The sequence below is a fragment of the Python bivittatus genome, unplaced genomic scaffold (assembly GCF_059951505.1).
Source record: "Python bivittatus isolate LINGU-HERP-01145 unplaced genomic scaffold, Pbiv_v1 ctg000060_np1212, whole genome shotgun sequence".
Taxonomy (NCBI): domain Eukaryota; kingdom Metazoa; phylum Chordata; class Lepidosauria; order Squamata; family Pythonidae; genus Python; species Python bivittatus.
The window spans coordinates 19,481,571-19,504,211 of NW_028277044.1; the positions used below are offsets into that span (position 1 = coordinate 19,481,571).

The window sequence follows — 22,641 nt, forward strand, 5'->3', positions numbered from 1 at the left end:
GTCATTGATTTAGGCATTAATCGCAGAAGAAACCAGCAGTAAGCTAGCAGAACAGGAGGAAGATCCCGAGAAGTTCAGAGAAGCACTAGTAAAATTTGAGGCCAGATTTAACTTCCCCGAAGTAGAAAAATTGATTACGTATTATTCATGTTGCTGCTGGAAAGGGAAAGTTCCTCGCCAGGGATGGCTTTACCTGAGCATTAATCACTTCTGTTTCTATTCTTTCTTTTTGGGCAAGGAATGTAAGTATTAACATCTAATGATGCATACTAAAGCCCAATACACTTTTCAAACTGCTGAATAGGTTTTGTTAAATAAAGCAAAAGTAAAGGGAAGCATGTTTTGGATGGTAGTAGACTGGAATGGAAAGCATGTAGCTAACAGGGTGGGCTGTCTGAGTTTCAAATTGTCTTAGAAAACAGTAGTGGAGAAATGTCTGTTAAATGGAATTTTGAACTTCTGTTAAATGGCAAATGGTATTGTATACAGAGAAATGTTATGAATTCTATGCATTTTACACATACATAAAATGGGAGTAGGATTTTACAGGTGCATAAAATGTCACATGAATTTTATCCATTGCATGCAAAGACTATTAAACTGAAATGTGGTAAACCAGGGGTTTACTATTCTTTCTCTTAGAGAAAATAAGATCATTTCAGAATTAATATGTCTGATAAGGGAACAACCCACTCAATTCTGGTCCAAACTGTTTATATTAAGCACATATAACTCTTGAAATTTAGGAATGTTACACTTTAAAAATGATGATTGTGGTTGTAAGTAAATTAATGTGGCGTTCATTTTATCTGCTAACAACTTTGTATAGACTGACAACAAAGAATTCATTATATTAGTTCTGTGGCTTACTTGGTTTTAGAGCTGAGACCTTGTGACTACAGTATAAGAAATGGTGTCTGCATTGCTATTTGGCTTCATTTTCTATTTGCAAAAGAAAAAAATAGCACATCAGTGGCAATCAGTAAGCAATCCTTGGATGTATTAATCGTTAAATATTACTACACATACATTTTTCTATATTTTTTTTACATATGTGTATAGATAGATATAAGCATGTGTGCATGTGCACACGCACACACACACACCCCTTGCATACTTATTTTTAAAAACTTTTAACTTTGCATTCAGGAATTGCATATTCAGTTTGCCATATGCCTTGCTCAGAGTAGCTTTGTTTCTCCACAGAAATCTTCAGTTAAAAAAAAAAAAAAGGATTTGTCCAATTTGAAGAGAAACCAAAGTATGCTTAGAGTAGTTTTGTTTCAGTGTCCATAAGAATAAAGCATAGTGATGAAAAATACACTATATGCATTTATGCTTCTTCTGTATTACAGTGGATACAGATTTATGTATACTCTTTTATGCCAAACTGTAGCAGGATTCACTTTTAAGGAAACATGGAGAATACTGGTATTTTTGTGAGATTTTCTGGATTTTGATGATTATTTGAAACAATATTTTTGTTTCCTATAATTTCAGTAAAACTTATTATTCCCTGGGTTGATATTCAGAAACTGGAAAGAACCTCCAACATATTTATGACTGACATTATCCGTATCACCACTCAAAATAAAGAACGAGATTTCTCCATGTTTCTTAATATTGATGAGGCATTCAGGATAATGGAACAGTTGGCAGATGTAACTCTCCGCAGGTTACTAGATAATGAGATCTTTGAACTGGATCCAGGTCTGCAAGACCCTACTCAAATCACCAAAAGGTAAATAATAAACTTTTATGGTTTATTGGAGACTTTTCCCCCCTTAGTACTATTGTAGCATAATCATGTCAAAATAAAGAGATCACCTATCTGAGAAAGAGCAACAAATGAAAGAAAAATAACTTTCAAATATTTTATACTATTTTTATACTAACCACTCATTCTAGATCAGTACAGATCTTTTAAAATATCTCAATTGATGTAAAACTTGTAGTTCAATTTCAGACTATTGTTTTTGAAACAATAGTACTTTTCCTTTTTTTTTTTTCCTATTTGAATTACTGTTTTTTTGGAACATTAACAAATTTGCTTTGTGAATTAGATATATCACAACAGAGAGAGGCTGTTCCTGCATAGTGCATTTGGAATATTATTGTACATATTGCATGGATAGATAGAAAGAAATGTTGATGGGAAGCAGACTCTTACCCTAACTCCACATATGTAATTATTAAGTCTTGTATAGTACCCAGCTGATATTTTTCTTTTATTGATTGGGCAAGTGAGAGTTGCCGTGCCTACTTAGAAAAACTATTCCTCACTGCGATTGATATTTTATTCTATCAAGTGCTGTTTAGCAAAAATAATGTTGAATTACAATCAATACTTTTTTTCTTTTTCTTTTTATTGTTTTGAATCTTAATACATTATATTGTTTTGTTACAATGATATTTATATAATATTAAAAAATTACTGACATTCTATTTTTTGGATAACTTAGGGTATTAGAAATAGAGAAAAGAAAAAAAATTCTAACAATATTAGTTAGTTTAGAATGTCGATATTACAAGCATAAAATTAGTTGACTTTTTCATCCAAAATTAAATATAACATTAAGAAAAAGAGATTAACTGCAAATTGCATCAAAGTATTTCTTGTACAATAAAGGTTTCAGTCTTGAGATGATTACTTAGTGTTAAACGTCTCCATTGTGTACTTTGTGTGTGTGTGTGTATTGTATGTATGTTAATAAAAGGAAAAAATAGATAAGCAATACAAATTTAACAAGAATTAAATTACCAAAAATAGTTTTTTAAAAAAAGAGGAAAAAAGATAAAGAAAAATAACTATTGGATTTCTAACTTCCCCCTTTTTGTACATCTGCTAATTTACAGTATTGTAGACATTTAAGCCCCCTCAGAAGCCAGACTGTAAGTGATCGCATTTGCCATGCTGTGTGATGTATGTAAGGGAATCATTCTTGCTTAAATTTGGTTAAACTTCTGTTGTGTATATACTGTTAGTTTAGCCATTGCTGCTATTCTCCAAGTTTAAGTTCCCAATCAGATACTGTCAGAATTATATCTTTCTTCCATTGTTGAGCAAAATTTATCGTTGCTGCTGTAAGCATATATGTCATTGAATTAAGATTTTTTTTATTGATTGTTTCTGAAATTATACCTAATTTAAAAAATTGTGGTTTCATTTCAATTTAAATTCCAACATTTTCTGCATTGTACTATGTATATCTTTCCAGTACTTATGGGGTTTTTTTTTACATGTCTACCACATACAATAAAACATTCATTCTGTTTCATGACATTTCCAATGTTTATTACAGTATGATTTGTCTATCTTAGATATTATTGATGGATTTGTATACCATCTGCAGAACATTTTGTACCAATTTGCCTTTGAGTTGTAACTTGGTGTAAATTTTATAGATCTAGTCCATAATTCTTTCCATTGTTCTAACTGTTTCTGTAAAATTTTGCATTCATTTTATCATACAGTTCTTTGTTCATTCTGACTCTGTATCATATCGAAGTAAAAAATTACAACTAATTCTTGTTTATGAAATGTTATGAAACAGAAGGAATGTTTTATTGTATGTGGTAATTTTTATTTATGTGGTTAAAAAAAATAAGTATTGGAAAGATATACATAGTACAATGCAGAACATTTTGGAATTTAAATTGAAATGAAGTTATTGTTATTAGTACCATCCTGTAGTTGAAGTAGAGTTAATTCTCACTATATTAGTACATATCTAAGCTGAACTATTTCAGGCATCAGGTTCAGGCTTACATGATTGGATTTTTTTTCCATTTTTTTAATTGTACACAGTTTCATGAAAAATTACAGAGGTCATAAGAGATTATTGTATAGGAATGAAAAACATGGATAATTCCCATTCCATGAGTCAAAATATTTTCAGGGAACTTAGGATCCAAATCAGTTACAACTTTACTGTACTGTAATATCTAGTAAAATGCACTTAACTTAACTACAGAAATTTTTAAAATGCACTTTTTATCTAACATGTATAATGCATAAACCCTTTTGTCTAACAGATATGTATTTAGCATGAAAACATACATTTATTTCCCTTTTAATTCTTTATTATATCTGCTTTCAACCTGAAACCAGAAATGTATTTTCAAAAAAATATATTCCTTATTTTACAGTGTCAAGGGGGGGGGGCGCCATTCTCTTGCAACTCTGCTGCATTTCAGAAGCATTTTGAACAACTTTAGAAACTTGATTTATCCATTCCAAAGTTATAAGCAGATTGGAGATCCTGGTTTATAGAAATGGTAGGAACACGCTGGAAATACAACATGAAGAAGTATATCCTTCAGCCCCATGTTTAAGAAAAGACTCATTTAACAAGTTCCGATCTTGCTCTTGAGCTTGGTGTGTGCTGTGCTATTTCTTCTACAGCTTAGATTTTTGTCTGACCTTAATCTTGTCAGAACTATAGTCCCTCCCCAAATTCTTCTTTTTATAGATGTTAGGGTGGTACAGCACTTTAGACTCTGTTTCCATGCTGCATGTTGGAGCGTGAATATAGTGCCTGTCTGCAGCACCTTAAAGCAGTTGGCCCATTCTCAGGATTGCACAGTCCTGGGAAAAGATATGGCTCCATGAAGATATTTCAAGCCATTTTGCATTCCCACATGTTCCAAAGCACTTTTTGGAGATTGAATCTGAGTTGCTGCACAGTTCTGGTATTTGTGGTCTTTATTAGATGGAATCTACTAAAATCCCAAAATTATATAAGTTCCTTTTATATATACATGTTAGGTATAATTGCATCATTAAAAAACTATGCATATACATTTTAAAAACAATTGGTGGTTCACATGTATTTGTATTTTAGCAAAAGCACCTCTTCAAATTGGAAAGTTTATTACTAGTTTATCACTTTTGGATACAACGAAAAATATACTGAGTCAATTACAGCCTTATTCATAGCAGATTGTTACACGTCTTATTAATTTTCCAGCGGAATATTTGTATTATTAACCTAGTGTTTTCTTCCTTTCTCTTGTTTGCTTTTTTAATAAAATACAACTTTTGAATCTTGGAAACTATAGCTTAAGCAGATCATTCAGCCAATGTTTATTTCTACATAGCTTCAAGCTTTTTGTTTCTTTAAAATGAAGTAAGCAAAATGATGCATCAAGCTATATTTTAATTAGGCTGTTTATCAGGGAAAAAAGGTGTTCTAAATTTTCAATTTCTCACTGTGTGTTTCATTTTTCTTGTCAGATAAAGCATGTGTGTTAGAATGCAGTCCTTAGATTTTTCTAGCCCACACATTTCATTCTTTAGTGGAACAGTAGGAACAACATAAGTAGGAATAATAGAACTTCACTAACAAACTGTATTTATAGGGGTCCTTTGGTACTATGTTGTTTATAAGGATGTTTCAGATTTACCTAGCTAAAAGCAGGTTGTAGCTTTGGATTGGTTACACCTGCAGTCAGCATATCAGCTAGAATCTTACAAAGACATGCAAATTACCCACTAGCGTGCTAATGCTGAAGCCTGTTTCTTTTTTAGTAATTGTTTTGTACAGGTTTATGTAATTGTATATTTATTTATTGTTTTAATGAGTTGTGAGCCACCCAGAGTCCCCCATTAGGGGGAGATGGGTGGGGATAAATTTAATTAATAAATAAAATAAATAATTGCATACCTAAAACCGAGTCTGTTACGTTCTAAAAAAGAAAGAAAGAATATTTTGCTACTTGTATCCACCTCATTGGATACCTTTGGGTATGCATGCTAAAACCAACATATGGCATATGTATCCACCTATAAGAGTTTCATTCCTGTCTTTCTGCTAATTATTTACAAACTGCATGTAGGGAAGTTGTTAGCAACAAGGAATACATATACAGTATATCATAGTAACATATTTTGTGACAATTCTGGTTGCTATTTGAATTTTAAAAACTTTCAAATATGTGTTAAGATAAATGGGTTCCAGGCTTATTCATATTTATGGTTTTTCTCCACTTTAACAGTTATAACAAAAATGTGTCCTGGCAGAACATTTTTTTACTGATGTGTTGCACAATCAAAGATGGGTAGATAGGACTTAAACTCAGCAATGGGGAATGGGCTGACAATAGGCTTGTTAAAATAAATAGATTTAACTGACTTGTGTCCCAGGGTTTCTTCAAATAATATGACTAAGTTTGAACCCAACCACAAGCATCAATTTTCTCTCTCTCGCATATATTTCTTCTACTCTGGAGACCCTGTTGTATTAAAAAGGGCACTTAAATTGCCTGTAAATAAGTATCTCCTTCTTCTTTAACAGAGATCTTGAGACAAGAGCACAAAATGAATACTTCAGAGCCCTTTTCAGGTTACCAAAGAAAGAGAGGTTGCGTGAAATTGTGGATTGCTCGTTATGGACTCCCTTCAGTCGTTGTCACACAGCTGGGAAGCTGTATGCTTCAGATGGTTATATTTGTTTTGCCAGCAAAGAAGATGGCTGCTGTAATGTTCTTATTCCACTTACTGAGGTTAGTATGTCATTCACTAATATGTTTTGTTTTAAAATCTATTATGCCTCTGAAAGGAAGGATATGATCACTAACTTGAAATATTTTGACACGAATTCCCAATTAAAGTATTGGTGCAGGGGGGGAAGTTCTTAGAAGTATATCAATTTAGAGTCCATGGGGTTCCCTGAGCTTGATTATTTTCTTGCAGACTTCGTTACCTGACTAGGTAACATCTTCAGCGCTAGAAGGGAGTGGGGTTTGCTTTCTGTTTATATACAACTGCTTGCCCTGTCAGTGTTGGTGGGGTGTTATATATCCATTTATCCCAATCTGTGTAATAACTCATTTCATAATTACTTGATGTGATTTCCAAATCAAAAATAACAATGATAATGAACATGAAACTTTATTGCATAAAAAGAGTAATAGAAATTCAATTCAGACTGCAGACTACAATCTTAAATATCCTTTAAATAACCACTCAAAGGATATCTTGTAAAGGAAGTTACATTTCTAAAAATTGGTTTTTAGAAGGTACATTGCTTAAGAGAGTTCAAAAATGCATTTTTTCTTATTTGGGCTGTGATCTGAAAAACTACAATAGGTAATTCCCAGAGTTTCAGTCCATGGGATACTTTTATTTCTCAGTAGCAAAGCCCTAAGAAGGATCAGACTTCTTTTCAAACCTTTTCCAGTAGGGATGTGCATTTCTAGAGTGAAACAGCGGTTTTGAGTGTTGGTGATATATCAATATCAGGACATATTTCTCACTTTTGTAAATAATTTTTGTTAACAGGTAGCTAGTATTGAGAAGATGGAGGACACTAGTCTTCTACCCAATCCCATCATTATCAGCATAAAAAGCAAGACAGCTTTTCAGTTCATTGAACTGAAGGACAGGGATACTCTGGTAGAGAATCTATGTTTGAGACTAAAACAAGTGAAGACAAACAGCCTTGTGCCTCAGAATGCTTTGAAAAACAAAGATACGGTATTTCTTGTTCAACATATTCTATATTTGGCTAATTTGTTAAAACTAGAAAAAAGTAGTAGTACTAGAAATATATTGTAGCATTGTTGCTTTAAAATAAGGGTTATATATTACAATTTAAAGTTGCTGACTTTCCAGATGTGGAATTCAAAGTGGGATTAGAGAAGAATTTGAAAGATGAGTCTATCCTTTATTTATTTCCAGCTGAAGAACAGAAGTATTAATCTTAGAATATATTCAGAATAACAGTTGATGATAGAGCTCTACATTTGCACATATTGATAGAATTCACATGTCACATGAAATCATACTGTGGCTTTTTGGTTTTGTCTTAGCATGATGTAATTATGCAAACCGTATCTTAATGTAATTCAGTAATTGCATATGTTGATTCAGTATTGCACTATAAAAATGTATAACTGTAACATTCCTTAAAATCGAGAGCACTGTAGTTGGTGAAATAGCTTATACATATTTGAGAAATACACTCAAAGAGATAGCAGAACAGACTTAGAAAAAATCTGAACAATTTTTACTGTTGGTTAATTTTATACACTGCTTACATCCAATTAATGTGAACTTTATCATTCACTAACTGCATAATTCTTACAGCACTGCAAAAAATATTGATAACTATATTAGTAGCCTTTAATTGGATCTAGATTGTTCAGTATGATATCAAATTTGTCCTGTTATTTTTCGTATTTATGCAGCAGAACTCTCTTGTAATACATGCTGACTATAAATTGGGGAGCTTTGGAATAGTTTCTCAGAGTAATGATAAGTGTGAAAATGACAGAAACAGCAGGCACCTGCCAAATGTAGAGGCTCGGAGTTCAGCATTTCATCCTACTAGAATGGACGGCCTTGACTTTAGAATGGTATGTTGTAGGGAGATTTTTGGAAGCTCATTTGGAAAACATTTATTAGTCACAGCCACTGCTTGTTATCATGTTTACTAACATATTTTAAACATGTCACATGAAACCATACCATATCACATTGAAGAGTTTCTGGTATCGGGTCATTTTTTCCCCTGAAGAATTAAAGGGTTTTCCTATTTGTTTCGTATAACTACTTCTTCCTCCATCCTTCATTCTCCTGAATCTGCAGGTTGGAGTAAATATAAGAGCTATACATACTTCAGAAATTATTCAGAAGAGCTGCTTCAGAATATATGCAAATGCTGTTATGAGTTGACTCATGAATGTTGACTCATTAAAACAGATCATTTAAAACCTGAACTGAAAGAGGTGCTTGGCTAGCATTCTCATGTGTTCTAGAGCACCTCTTCTGAATCATTTTAAGCATTCACAACCAAATACAATAGCTTATTCTGTCCCTTAACAACAAACATTTTCTGCCTTATAGCTTATTTTTAGTTATATGGAATGGTGTTTGCTTGCAGAATAGATTTTACCTCCTATTACATTTTTCCCTGTGTACCTTTACATTTTTTTTATTAAAATGGTGAAATGAAAATCCATATTAAGTAGTGATTAATCAGTAAAGGAAAAAAAACCCTAAATATCTTATAGTAATAAATTGAACTAAACATAAACCACCCCAATTATACTTGTTTATATATGAATAAATAGCTATATAAAATTAATTCAGTTGTTAAGCCTATCATTAAATATAGATCATACTGTGATTCTCTCATTTTTAAAACAGAGAATTTTAAAAAATAGATAACAAACTCATATTGTGGATCAAGAGATTAATTGATAATACATGCTCCCAATCATCTACTGTTATTAATATTAAACAATTGTTTTGTTCAGATTTTTATAATGTTTATGATTCTAAGTTGCTCTTGATTACAGCAACTTTGTATTGCATGTATTATCTTTATAAAAATTAATACATTTTTCTCCAGTCAAGCTTATATTGAATTAAATGAAATGGACTGGTTTCATTGATTTATGCCAGCTGTGTCTCATGTAAAATGATATGGGCTTGTTTTCAGGCTTTCTAAATGGCAGCCAAATTTTCAATATCCATTATAACTTTATAAGTTGATCAAATTATAGGATTTCAACCATTTTCTCTTCATATTTCCATCTGTACTAAGTAAAACTGTTTCTTAGAATGAGACGTTATTTCCTAGCAATGTGGCTTCTAATAGGAAATTTAATATGTATCCTTTGCTTTTAGTCTAGAGAGCAAATAAAAGAGAGGTTGTGGAATGATCATTTTGCTGAGTATGGCCGAACTGTTTGTATGTTTCGAACAGAGAAAATTAGGAAACTAGTTGCTATGGGAATCCCAGAATCATTACGAGGCAAACTGTGGCTCCTTTTCTCAGGTGAGAATTCTGTAACTTGACTTATACTCCAAATTATGTCACTTCACCATAGAAGAAAGGAAGCAAAAGTTGGTGTCCATTTTTCTGTGCTTTTTAGGAGCAAGAGGATCAAGAGGAAGAAAGAATGGAGACTCTAGTGTATAAAGAGATTAAATTTCAGAGAAAGAAAATACTAAAATTTTTGTTGACTTAGTACTATATAGACATTTAAATATCAGGTGTTTCTTTTATGTGATATAGTAAATATAGTATTTACTTTTATTTGCTATAATAGTAAATAAAATTATATAGTTTAATATTCTTTAAAGACGGGATGCCAAAATAATATTTATATACTAGATACTGAAGAGATGTTATACTTGGCACAAATAATTGATTTGGAAGTTGTAAGACTTAAATATGTAAACTGGGATGTTTTCCAATATAATGCTAATACAAGGATGATTTATTTATGCCCACAGTATGTTGCTGTATGTGGGCTGCAGTTAAACCTAGTTTTAACAGGAAAAGTCTCATCATATTTGTGAACAAATAGATGTTTTATTTAATAGTGTGTTTGCATTGCTAATGTATCCTTTTTTTGCATTTATTACTGGTTCAGATGCTGTGTCTGATTTGTATTCACATCCTGGTTACTATGAAAATTTAGTGGAAACGTCCATGGGTATGTATTGCATAGCGACAGAGGAAATAGAGCGTGACTTGCATCGCTCACTACCTGAGCACCCTACCTTCCAGAATGAAAGAGGCATAGCTGCATTGAGAAGAGTGTTGACAGCTTATGCACACAGAAACCCCAAAATTGGGTACTGCCAGGTAAAGATTTTTTATGACATTAACTTGTAAATGAGTTTTCTTTTGCTTAAGAATTACAGGTCTCAAGGTATTACAGGAGATTAACCAAGGTAAATGGAAGCTTACTAGATAAGGAGAGAGGTCCATTCTACCATTTCTATCCTTTGTGTGAAGTTGAATTGAAGCACAAAGAAGACTTTCAGTTTACTCTTTTAATCTAAACGCATTTTAGTTAATTCATCTAGACTATGTTCCCCATAGTTCTATTGGTAGCATTACAGGAAACCAATAGAGAAAACTCATAGAACTGGATTTACAGAATCATATTTATACTTCAGCTATTGAATGGATGGGGCTTAGATTAGCCATGAGTAAGTTAAGTATCATTTATTTCAGTGGAACTTACTATAACTTGGAGTGAATCTAGATCCTGTCCCCTATTGTTTTTCTGATTCCCTTACATTTGTAGACATTTTCTAGATCTGTTTAAGTGAAGATACTGAGAGAGAATTGGAATAGTATTATCCTCGCTAATAAGTGAGTATAATAGTATAATACTATTGAGGAGCTTTTTTATCTTGTTCGGAGATCATACCTTGGTTTCTGTTACTTTGAAAATTTAATTTTAAGAAAATGAGAAAGCAGTTCTGTTGTATATTTCTATCTATAGCTAACTCAGCTGTAGTTCTTCTGTTGTAGGCTAAAAGCTGTGGTCTGTAAGTCATAAATTCAGAGACATCTTAAGGATCCCCTTGAGAACTGCACAGAATAAAGTATGCAGAAATAGTAGCGGAGAATACGGGAGCTGGAAATTCCGCTTCCATTTCGTACAAAGAAGAGCTGCTTAGGACCCAGCTATAGTCTTTTTGTCTATATAGTCCTATTTAGCTATAGGTATGATTACTGAAAAGTCAATCCTGCTTTGTTCAATAGACTTACTTCCTCTCAAGTATATGAGTACAGGCCTGTAGACTAAGTATAGAATATAACTGAGCATAGCAGAGTTGAGTAATATTATTTATTCTGTTTTGGTCATGTAGAAAAATAATGTAATATTTAATTATGCAAAAATTAGTATCAAAGTGAAAACATTTAAACTTGATACATTCATTTAGGAGTATCTTAATTTTTTATGTTCTATGTGCGCTCGATTTTTCTGAATTTCAGGTACTACAGTAAAATTGAGTAACTGGTGCCCTCTAACCACCCCTTCTTCCTTAAACCTTTCCCACACAAGAATTAAGCTTTAAAAAATCAGTGTTGGCCAAAATGAAGTTTTTAAAAAATTGCACAACTTGGTAAGGTATACAAACTCATCTTGCTCTAATTTTTTGTAATTTATCTGTAACTTGCTCATTCACTCCATTTTACCTATCAAACATAACTATCTGGTCTTTACTACATTAACTTTAGATCACACTGAACATGCAGTCTAACCTTTGCTGAACATTATTGGCGTTCTCAGCCAATAACACATCATCTGTATACAAAATTATGTACACATTTACATTCCCAACTAACCAACCTCTAACATCCAAAATATTTCTTGTAGTTTTATGCAAGGGGACATAACACATCCTTGTCTTATTCCCTACTCAATATATGTCATTAGATAAGCATTCCAATTATTTTTATGCATCTTAACTCCATATGTGTTCAAAACATTCCTTAATTTAAGCCTATTCACAATCATGCTTTCTTTTATTTCAATAAACTTGTAGTAAACTGACCTTCTCAAAGTCATATATTTCTGTATAATCTTCTGATAATCAAAAATGTGGTCTCTACACCCCTTGCTTTGTATAAACCTGCACTGCACTTCCCAATTTTGCTCAGTGTTATCTTCTATTGCCTTTCAGTCAGAATTCTGCCAAAAACTTTCACAGGCACCTTTAACCCAGTAATTTTTACAATTACTCTTACATTTTCTTTGTAAAATGGAAACTCTTCCAAACATCATGCACAGATGCAGTCTTTATACAAACTTAAACAAGTTATATAGCTGTTCCATAAGTATCCATATTTTAATATTTCTCTAATGACATATCTATATCATTAGTATACAGATCTCTAAAATACTTGGTCCAATATTCCCTCTCTTCATGTTCATCTCTTTTATTGTTAATTCTGTTCACTCTACTGGAGGCTCCTTGTTTAGTTATTTTTAACCCACTTTCAAAACAGATGTTTATTTCTATAAAAATTACTCTGTTTTCTTATAACCAATTTTTTCGTATCCACAAACTCTTTCACTTTATCATTCTATTAGGCATCCTTACTAATTTTTACCATTAATATGGTACAGTTTCTGTGAGACTTTGTAATATAATTCTTTTCACTCTGTTCCAAGCAGCCACATCATCCTTCCTTATATCTACCTTTCATTCAGGTATAATTCTTAATTATTCTTCATAATTCTGTTGAGAGACAAATCTGTTTTCTAAAACTTTTTCATACAGGATTTGTACTTCATCTTTCTTCAATCATTCTGCTTTCTCTCTAGTTTCCTTCATATTTTTTCTTTTCTTCCATGTCTACTTTTTTCCAATATCCAGTCTTGACACCACCAATTAATGGTGTTTCACATTCAGAACCTCTTAACATCTTTAAATCTTTTACTTATCTTCTTAAACTTTCACCACAAACAGTAAAGTCAGTCATGATTTTAGATTCATTCCTTTGCCATGCTAATGCATGAATACAATTATGGCTAAACCACATATTTGACAAAGACTATTTTCTAAGCAGATGCTAAACAATTACCTTTCTCATTTATCCTTAGCTCTCCAAATGGTACACTTTTTTCTATATTTTCTCAGCTCATTCCCACCCATCAAATCTAATACATCCTCTCCTTTTTCTTACTTTCACAAATATACAACATATCTATTTTATTTCATTCCATTAATTCATGAATTTTTTCATTAGCCCTTCTATATTCCCAGTAATAATCTTCTATATACAACAGTTGCCAGAAATGTTGTATATAGGATAGGTCTGTTGGACCTCTATTGCCCATCTTGCTTGTCCAACTAAGGCTTTCACAAATACTTTTTGGTACAATAGAATGGGCTAGGTTACCAGTCATAATCCTATCTCTGCCACGTATAACTTTCCCTGCTAACTGTAAGAACACAGTATCGTTCAGTTTTGGCACATTTTTGCCAGTATATCACAAACCACCAAACTCCAGTTTTATCCTAGTCACACTTACAGTTTTTTTATGGAAACTAGGATCTTTGATCTAAAGACTGATACATTCAGGATATTTAATAATCAATACATAATGATATAGTAATCAGGATGTGTAATATCAAGGTTGCTTATATTTTCCCCCTCTGGCTTCCTAACAGTCCATGAATATACTGACCTCAGTTTTATTGCTATATGCTAAGGAAGAGGAAGCTTTTTGGCTGCTTGTATCTGTTTGTGAAAGGATGCTCCCAGATTATTTTAATCACCGGGTGATAGGTGAGTCTGCCTCCTCCTCCTTTCTCTTTGTCATTGTCCTGTCACCTTTTTTATTTATTTATTCTTATTTCTGAGATGAATTTATCTGTTTCTGAGATTGAGAAGCCACCCAACTCCAAAATTACTCTGGGTGGCTTACATCAAGTAAGAAAAACAGCACGAAAATCCTGTGTATCCAGACTAACCCACTCCATTTAACAAAAAAATCACCGTCAGAGTTCCGCAAATGCCCCACTCCAAGGCTTGGACAACATCCAGGTTTTTAAGACCTTCTGGAAAATCATCAGAGTGGGGGTGATATGGATCTCTGGGGTCTTGAATTTAGCTACAATCTTTTTTTTTTTTAATTTTACACAGTAAAAGCAGCTTCACAACTTAGTTGGCACTTTTAAAAAACAGTTGTTTATTCTACTTAGTTATATTGAGATATTTAAACTGAAAGTAATTGTATAGAAGCCCTTCACCTTCGGGTGCATCGGATCCCACCCTTTCTTTTTTTCTTTTTTTTCCCCCAAGGTTGTAATAAGCTAAAATGCTTGGCAGCTCAGTGCCAAGCTTGGATTCATAGAAGCAGCACTTTGGATAGATAACAGCAAATTAGATTGTTTTTGTATTGTTTTACATTGTGAATTGTATTTGTAAATAAAGCTAAAGTAACAAATCCCTTCTGCCTCGACTAACCTGCCTTGCCGTGGTTTTTCAGGTGCTCAAGTGGACCAGTCAGTATTTGAAGAATTAATCAGAGAGAGACTTCCTGAACTAGCTGAACATTTTAAAGATCTCTCCACACTAGCTTCTGTTTCTTTGTCGTGGTTCCTCACTCTTTTCCTTAGTATCATGCCCCTCGAAAGTGCTGTTAATGTTGTAGACTGTTTCTTCTTTGATGGGATAAAGGCCATTTTCCAGTTTGGCTTAGCTGTTCTCGAAGCCAATGCTGTGGAACTGTGCAGCAGCAAAGATGAAGGGCATGCCTTGATGATTCTTAGCAGGTACTCTCCACGTTCTGACTGTTTTATCTAAGGTTGACAGACCAGTCGCTTAAATTGGTACTTTAATTCATCTATTGCTTAATTAACATTAATAGATTTATTCAGAAAGACAGAGCAAAGGATATGAATGTCTAATAGGATATATCATAATTCACTGCTGGGCTGAATTCCTGTTTGCAGCCCCAGACACTATTCCTTTAGAAACTTAAGAAATAAATGCTGTTTTTCCAGTACAGCAGGCTTCATAAATGAATGTTATTCTGTGGAAACAGTGTTGGTAAACAACAGGCCTAATTTGGTTCCACACAGCTTGAAAATAAACTCTCTTTATTGCTAAGGAAATCAGAGCCCTGTAATATAAAGTGACAACAGAAGGTGCCAGAATACAAGAAGCTCAGTGGAATTTTTAGAGAGAGAGAAAAATTGGGGAGGGAGGGAGTGTGCAGTGAGGAATAAAAGTATGCTTGCATCATATTGGATGTTTGGCAGTGGATTTAAATATATATCTCTTTTAGATTTTTAGATCATGTTAAAAATGAGGAAAGCCCTTTGCCACCAATTGGGAACCAACATGCCTTTTTCAGCGATGATATGGAACCTTGTCCTATAACAGAAATAGCGGATCTAATACGGGATTCTTATGAGGTAGTCACCAATGTAGTAGCTAGTGATATATTCCAGTATTCTTTTCATGTCCTTAATGTAAAGAAATGTTTTGCTTTGAGAGTGAATTAAGAATTCACAACCATTCTAACTCAATGAAGAGTGACATTTCAAACTAAAGTGAAAAACATCTGTTCCGTATTGTAGAAATTTGGAGACCATTCTGTGGAACAGATTGAGCACATGCGCTACAAACACAGGATCCGTGTACTCCAGAGTCATGAAGAAACGACTAAACAGAACGTGGTACGAGTTTTTAAAATCATGGTTTTAAAACTGTGCCAACTTGAGCAATAAAAACAGTCTTCGGCTTGCTTGTAAATTTAAAGTTCAAAAGATATTTAAAGAATGATTTCTGAAGGAACAGAAAACTACATCTTGAAACAGAAAGCCACTAAAGCACAGATGTGTAACATATGGCTCTTCACATGTTGCTGAATGACTGTTTGAATGGAATGCAGATGTGTTCTTTCTTTCTTCCCTTACGCTCCATTCTTTTTCCTTTCTTACACTGTAAGTCTCATTCAAAGTCATATGGTAAAAAGTAGAGTAAAAATACTTCAGACGAGGCCAGGTTTGGGAGCATTTAGCTAAACAGTTTTTTGTATGCCTTAAATTGCACTTAGAAGTGCAATAGTTCTGCTCGACTCATTCCTGTTTCCTCTTTAGCTCAGAGTAGTCATTCCAGATGTTTCCATTGTTCCAGAAGATTTGGAGGAACTGTATGACTTGTTTAAGGTACGCACATTTTTTTAGAAAAATTAATTTTGTGATAGGATAGATAGGCAGATAGACTGGCAGATCTGGTTAATAGGTTATATTCAAAACTCAACAAATGTATAATGTTTTGCAGTATTTTAACATCTGTGTTCTTCAGGTTTTGTAGCTTTTCCAAAAATGTAAGGGAATTCTTGAATTAGATTTTGATCAGATCTTTTCCATTTCAAAAAATCTTTTTAAGTTTTTAAAAGTGAATGGAACAAATAGTTCGGTCTAATCATCTAGAATGACAGAAACTACATAAAGCTACAGTGCAAATAAATTGTATCTCTGTAAATATTATGGCACAGGAAAGAAATCTGTTCTTTTTCTGAAATAAGCAAATGAGGAAGACAGTGTCAAGCAGCAAAGAATAGTAAAAGGGGTGCATTCACCAAACAAGGAAGTAATACTAAGTTGTTAATCCTTTTATTTCATTCTTCTATAGCACACCCTGCAAAGATGCCTTGCTTTTCCAAGGTCAGAGAAAGTTAGGCTCTCCTAACTATCATCTGTGATAACAATATAGTAGTGTCCTATTGTTATTATGTTATGTTAACCTGCCAGTAGTAAGTACTAAAAATGCCTGCGTTCCCACACATTTAATTTTACGAAGGATTATTAGGAGAGCCTATTGAAATCAAACCAAATGACATGTATTTTTCTCTGAGTGCCTACTAGATACCTACAAGCAGATAAGCTTGAATGCAGTAAACTTAAGACCAGCAATATACAATATTGACATTATTATGCAAGTATTCATATAAACAAACATGCAGTTGCCCACTATTAAAATCTTAATGGGTAAGATTTTCATTCTAATATTTGTTCTTTCTTTTTCTTTCTTCCAGAAAGAGCATTTAATAAGCTGCTACTGGGAATGGAATAGTGCAGTTGTAATTCAGCGTCATGATCCAAGCAGACCCTATGCTGAGCAATATATAATTGATTCTCAGCAATTTACTAACCTTTATAAATTTGTTTCACCTTGGATGTGTGGTGAACATACTCAGGTTCTAGCAGAAAGGACATTCCGCCTTTTGGATGAAAACATGGACCATCTGATTGAATTCAAAGCATTTGTTAGCTGCTTAGGTAACTTATTCAATTTATACCCTGATTTTCTACTGCAGTACGTTTTCAGGGAAGTTATATATCTAAACAGTGCAAGTGTCACTGGGTTGTTGCAAAAAGGGTGCATGAGTCAGTATAGCAGAATATTAAGCTGTGAGTTTGCAATTCTGGTAATCTGTTTTATAGGTGGGCAAAGTATGACAATGTGAACAATGATTCACAAAAGTTTATGTGACAATAAATATGTCCGTCTAATGTGAGGCAAGAATGATTGGCTCCAACTACTCCTCTGGAAATATTTCCATTCATTCTCCTGGTATTTTATGCTACTTTGTACAAGAAACAAATCTGCTTTTATAAGTTGCAAAATAGTTTCATGTTCCCTATCTTTATCTCAATAATGTGAATCAGTTACAACTGCAGCTTTTCCAGAAGATAGCTTTATAAACAAGTTGCTAGGATTTGTCTTTAAAATCTGTGTTACTGTTTTGGCATATGAATTATGCCTGCACTGTTTTCTTCCACATGGTTTCTTCTAAAGGTTTTCCACCTTCAAAATAAAATCTAAGAGAATGGTCATTCTTAAAAAAGTGTCCCTTCCCTCTCCAATAAACTTGGATACTTTCAAATACTACCAGCATAAAGTTAATCACTAAATTAAAATCACTGGATTTTTAATTAAATTTTAAATGCAGATTTTCCCCTCATTGTTTGTCACATAAATTACAATTTTGTTATGTTTTAAGAGAAGGTGAGTCAAGCCTCTGGTATACTTTCTTCCTCCTACAGATATTATGTACAATGGAGAAATGAATGAAAAAATTAAACTGTTGTACAGGTTACACATTCCTCCTGGTAAGAATTTTTAAGATACATTTAATGCCTTTTCCTTTTGGTTTGGCTTACTTCATCTGTATATAACTGTCCTTGGAGTAGATTGGAGAAAGTTTGTGAACCCTTCAATTTTACTTGTAAACCTGTAATTCTGTCCCTATTTATAGATGAATTGATTCTGGTTTAATAAACAACAGTACCAATCAAACTTCACTGACACCTGGCATCAAAATTTACTCTCTTTGTTGGAAAAAAGTATGTAAAGCTTTAGACAGTAACAGGTGGTACTTCCTTTAGCAGCAATTACAGTACTTCCATACGTTTATGTTCCTCTTTACCAAACGGCTTCAACTCATTGATATTTTTGGGTTCATTAAATGCTCATTTCAGGTCATGTCCCAATACTTCAATAGGATTAAAATTAGGATTTCATTTAGAAATGTAGACCATTTAGAGACTCTTTACTCCCTGAATTGCATGTGGTTCTACAGTAATTTAATAATAATTGAACCTCAATTTAATTTCTGCTGTACATATTTTATACAACAGTTTTGCTGTTTGCTTGAGGCTTTTTATGCATTTTAGATTCATAATCAAAATTATGATTTCCCCAATCTCCATCTTTCACTATTTCTATGCTATAATTATTAGAAATAGTATGCTTGTTCACGTTAGAGAGTAGATATAGCTATCAAGTTGTTTCACTCTGCTGTAATGTATTTGTCTATGTCCATATGTGTATTTAATAATTTTTTTAAAAAAAGATTAGGATTTCATTTGGCCATTCCAAACACAAATTTCTTCCACTTCAGCCATTCTGTTGTAGATTTACTTGAGTATTTAAGATCATTATGCTGCTTGATATATATTTATTTAAACTTCAACTCACGGATGAACAACCTGACATTCTTCTATAGAATTTGCTGGTACAGTGCCCTTCACTCTGTTTTCCTTATTGTGGACTCATGAGTACCAACATCAGACAATGCAGGAGTGGCCTGCATATCCTTGCCCTTACCCTGACCTTCAGAAATATTGCATTCTGAAGTGTTGTACACTTCGCTCTTGGAGTGATTTTTGCTAAACAACCAATATTGGATGTAACAGTTGTGCTCTGTCCCCTGTACAGTGATCTTCCTTACCACCTAATGATGAAGGCTGGACTTTTTAGCAATGGATTTGTAGCACTTTCAAGTCTCATGAGCATCAGCAACCTTTTTCTGAGGTCCAAAGATCTCTTGTTCTTGCGGCGTGAGTCACTTCCAGAGACTTATTAAGAGCAGACTCCAAAGGTGGCATCCAATGTGTATGCCTTTTTATAGGGAAGGACCCCTCAAACTCACTGGTCTTCTGATTGATTGGGACATCTGACTCAGCTTTCCCCCATAAGAGAGCTGTGTATCTGAATGACATTTGGACAATTGAGGGGGAGCTGAATCAATTTCTCATACTTAAAAAAACTAGAGCCATTAAAAATTACAGAGACTATTCTGACTTATCTGAATTCAACCCATTCTCCTCAATATAATACTGTAATAATAGTGTCTTTGCTATTACAGCCCTCACAGAAAATGAAAGGGACAGTCAGTCACCACTGAAGAATCCTTTGTTATCGACTTCAAGGCCCCTAGTAATTGGAAAATCAAACAGTAAGTGGTCTAATTTCAAATACTAGTTATTTCCTTTTTTCCCTGTACATTAATAAAGTAAACCAGTGTAGTGTAGAGGCTAAGCTGTTGACGGCAGTGGGAAGACCTATGTTCGGGTCCTATCCCTTAGCGAAGGAAACTCACTATTATTACAGGGGAAAATGAGAGGGAGCATGCATACATCTTGAGCCCCTAACAAAAGGTGGGATCTAAATCTAACAAATTAATAGCATTTCCTGCCATAGCTTGCGGAGACACTTACTGCAGGAATGGCTGTAACGAATTCAGATGACAATAGCAATTATTTTGCCTCATTTCAGAGACAGTATACTTCTTATTGACATTTCTGGAATAAGAACAGCAAGAAAAGATTTGTGTCTAATTCAGTGTTACTTTTTTTATGTTCCTCAAATTCCTCATCAATTATATGTATCCCATTATCTAGGTGATGGCATAGATTATCAGAAGCAGCTGAAACAGATGCTGAAGGATTTAGCCAAAGAAAAAGATCCCAAGGCTGAAAAAGAACTACCTAAAATGAATCAGGTACAAGATGGATTGTAATATGCACTACTTTGATTCTGAGGAGCCAAACTAAGGTTCAGTTAGCCCAAGTCTCTATTAGTAATGAGAAACAGAAGATGTCACACAACATATTAGTCTATGCTAGGAGGAACAGAGCTGCACTTCTGCATTTCCCAGCTCTACACCCTGGAATATTGCCACACTCATACTCCATGCACCAATCTGGGTGGTTTTCTTTCAATAGTTTATCCTTCATTCCTACATTTGAGAGGAGGACCTAGGCAAAAAGTGCTCTTTCTCATAACCTAAAGGAAAATATTAAGAAATTGCCTCTTGTAATAATAAATCTAAGACTTCCAAAACAGCTAGTGTGCTTTATTAGTGTGCATTGCACTTTACGCCTTGTGATTCTGTACAATAGTGTGTCTAAAAAGTTAAGTTAGGGCAAAATTTGTGTAGACACTCTGAAAACGAACAGTTCAGTGTACTGTTACTTGAATTATATTCATCTTTATTCTAATTTAGGAACATTATATTTGTACAGGAATGGCTATACTAATTTAATGCTATCTCCATAGCTCCCCCTTAGAATAAGACCAAGGATGAACAGCAAACTAGTCATGTTAAGCTGAAGTCTCTTACTAGGCAGACAGGGAAACCCTAAGTAGTAGAACATTACACTGGAAGAAACTTTAATACCAGACTATACATATTGGAAAATAAGCCATTAAAAAATGCACTAAGTTGACCGTATTTTCTTTTGTAGCGAGAATTTATCCAATTTTGTAAGACCTTGTACAGCATGTTCCACGAAGATCCAGAAGAAAATGAGTTGTATCAAGCTATTGCGACTGTGACTACCCTGTTACTTCAGATTGGAGAAGTAGGCCAAAGAAGCAGCAGCTCTGGCTCAGACGATTTCAGCGATGACTTCCAGACTGAGGCATCTACCTCAGATCAGGATCTAGTTTTTACAGATGCTGTGAAGATCTCAAAGAACGTGCCCTCACCTGTAACAGGAGACTGGATTGTTTCTTTTGAACAGATCTTGGCTTCGCTATTAACCGAACAATCCCTGGTCAACTTCTTTGAGAAATCATTAGAACTGAAACCAAAACTAGAGAACGCAAAGCTGATGCAGTACAACTCCAAATCAAATGGTGCAAGCCAGCCATCACGAGGTGAAACTGAGCAGCTAAACGTACAGTAGCAAACCACCAACAGTTATGTACTACCAAAGTGCATATTGCAATTTTAGGGCTTTGGGACCAACACAATGATTTAATACTCTTGGGGAGCTTTAAAGCCAAAACACAATTTAAAATGTGGTTTTGGGGGTAGGGAGACCATTTTGTTTTCTTCTTGAATGTAACTTAAAACTCCGTCTTCACTTTGAAAATGATGCAGAGCTGTTTAAGCAATTCTACCAAAAATAAAACAGCTGCAGGTTTTATGAATAGTTGCCTTTTTTGCACTAATGCTGAAGACTCGTTTCAATGCTGGCAATTGAAACTATTAATATATTTGAATCAAAGTTTGTATGTCTTGCTTTCAATGTTCAGTGTACATGAACTATGATTTTCATTTTTCTGTGTGTGCACTTTTCAATAAAAGATTTTTATATCTGTTGCTTTTCAGATTACTCCATTTCAAGTATGTCATGTGAATGGGTTGGGCAACTTGGAATCAGTAATTGGAAAAGGTTCAAATTCTGGTGGTCACCTTACTCAATTTTTTTCTCTTCCAAAAGGGCCTTTAGATCTAGGGCCTCTCTAGCACAGGAATGGCAGGTGCACTCTAAAGGAAAGCTGAACAAGAGCCTGTTTTGGGGAAGGACCAGTCATTTTCAAGGGGTGAAAACAGATGGCTTAAGGAATCCACTTCTTGAAATCTCCAAAAATTAAAAAAAAAAAAAAGGCGAAAATGCTTGGCACCACCAGTCTATGGGCTGCAAAATCAATGCTGATGGCCATATTTTGCATTCAAGCATCTTGCATGAATCACTGCCTGATCAGTAAACATTGTAAAAACAATAGGAGGCAGTAAGCCCTGAAGCCATTGGGAATTTGTATGGAAACTACCCCCCCAAAAAAATCC

General features: G+C 33.9%; 1 protein-coding gene across 3 annotated transcripts in view; it reads left to right on the forward strand.

Annotated features, from left to right (window-relative positions):
* Nucleotides 1–22,173, forward strand: part of TBC1D8 (TBC1 domain family member 8) — a 37,856-nt gene extending 15,683 nt beyond the window's left edge. For 2 of the 3 annotated variants that reach the window (XM_088136612.1, XM_007430632.3), the window contains exons 4-20: nucleotides 14–242; nucleotides 1,501–1,741; nucleotides 6,297–6,504; nucleotides 7,283–7,477; nucleotides 8,191–8,358; nucleotides 9,635–9,785; nucleotides 10,387–10,601; nucleotides 13,934–14,051; nucleotides 14,755–15,040; nucleotides 15,556–15,685; nucleotides 15,851–15,949; nucleotides 16,373–16,441; nucleotides 17,314–17,557; nucleotides 18,326–18,391; nucleotides 19,930–20,019; nucleotides 20,465–20,565; nucleotides 21,311–22,173. In XM_088136612.1, coding sequence (XP_087992738.1) covers nucleotides 14–242; nucleotides 1,501–1,741; nucleotides 6,297–6,504; nucleotides 7,283–7,477; nucleotides 8,191–8,358; nucleotides 9,635–9,785; nucleotides 10,387–10,601; nucleotides 13,934–14,051; nucleotides 14,755–15,040; nucleotides 15,556–15,685; nucleotides 15,851–15,949; nucleotides 16,373–16,441; nucleotides 17,314–17,557; nucleotides 18,326–18,391; nucleotides 19,930–20,019; nucleotides 20,465–20,565; nucleotides 21,311–21,754 — 3,054 coding nt within the window. In that variant the 3' untranslated portion in view covers nucleotides 21,755–22,173. The remainder of the gene's footprint in view (nucleotides 1–13; nucleotides 243–1,500; nucleotides 1,742–6,296; nucleotides 6,505–7,282; nucleotides 7,478–8,190; nucleotides 8,359–9,634; nucleotides 9,786–10,386; nucleotides 10,602–13,933; nucleotides 14,052–14,754; nucleotides 15,041–15,555; nucleotides 15,686–15,850; nucleotides 15,950–16,372; nucleotides 16,442–17,313; nucleotides 17,558–18,325; nucleotides 18,392–19,929; nucleotides 20,020–20,464; nucleotides 20,566–21,310) is intronic. The other variant, XM_088136613.1, reaches the window with a different exon arrangement.
* Nucleotides 22,174–22,641: the final 468 nt, after the last annotated feature.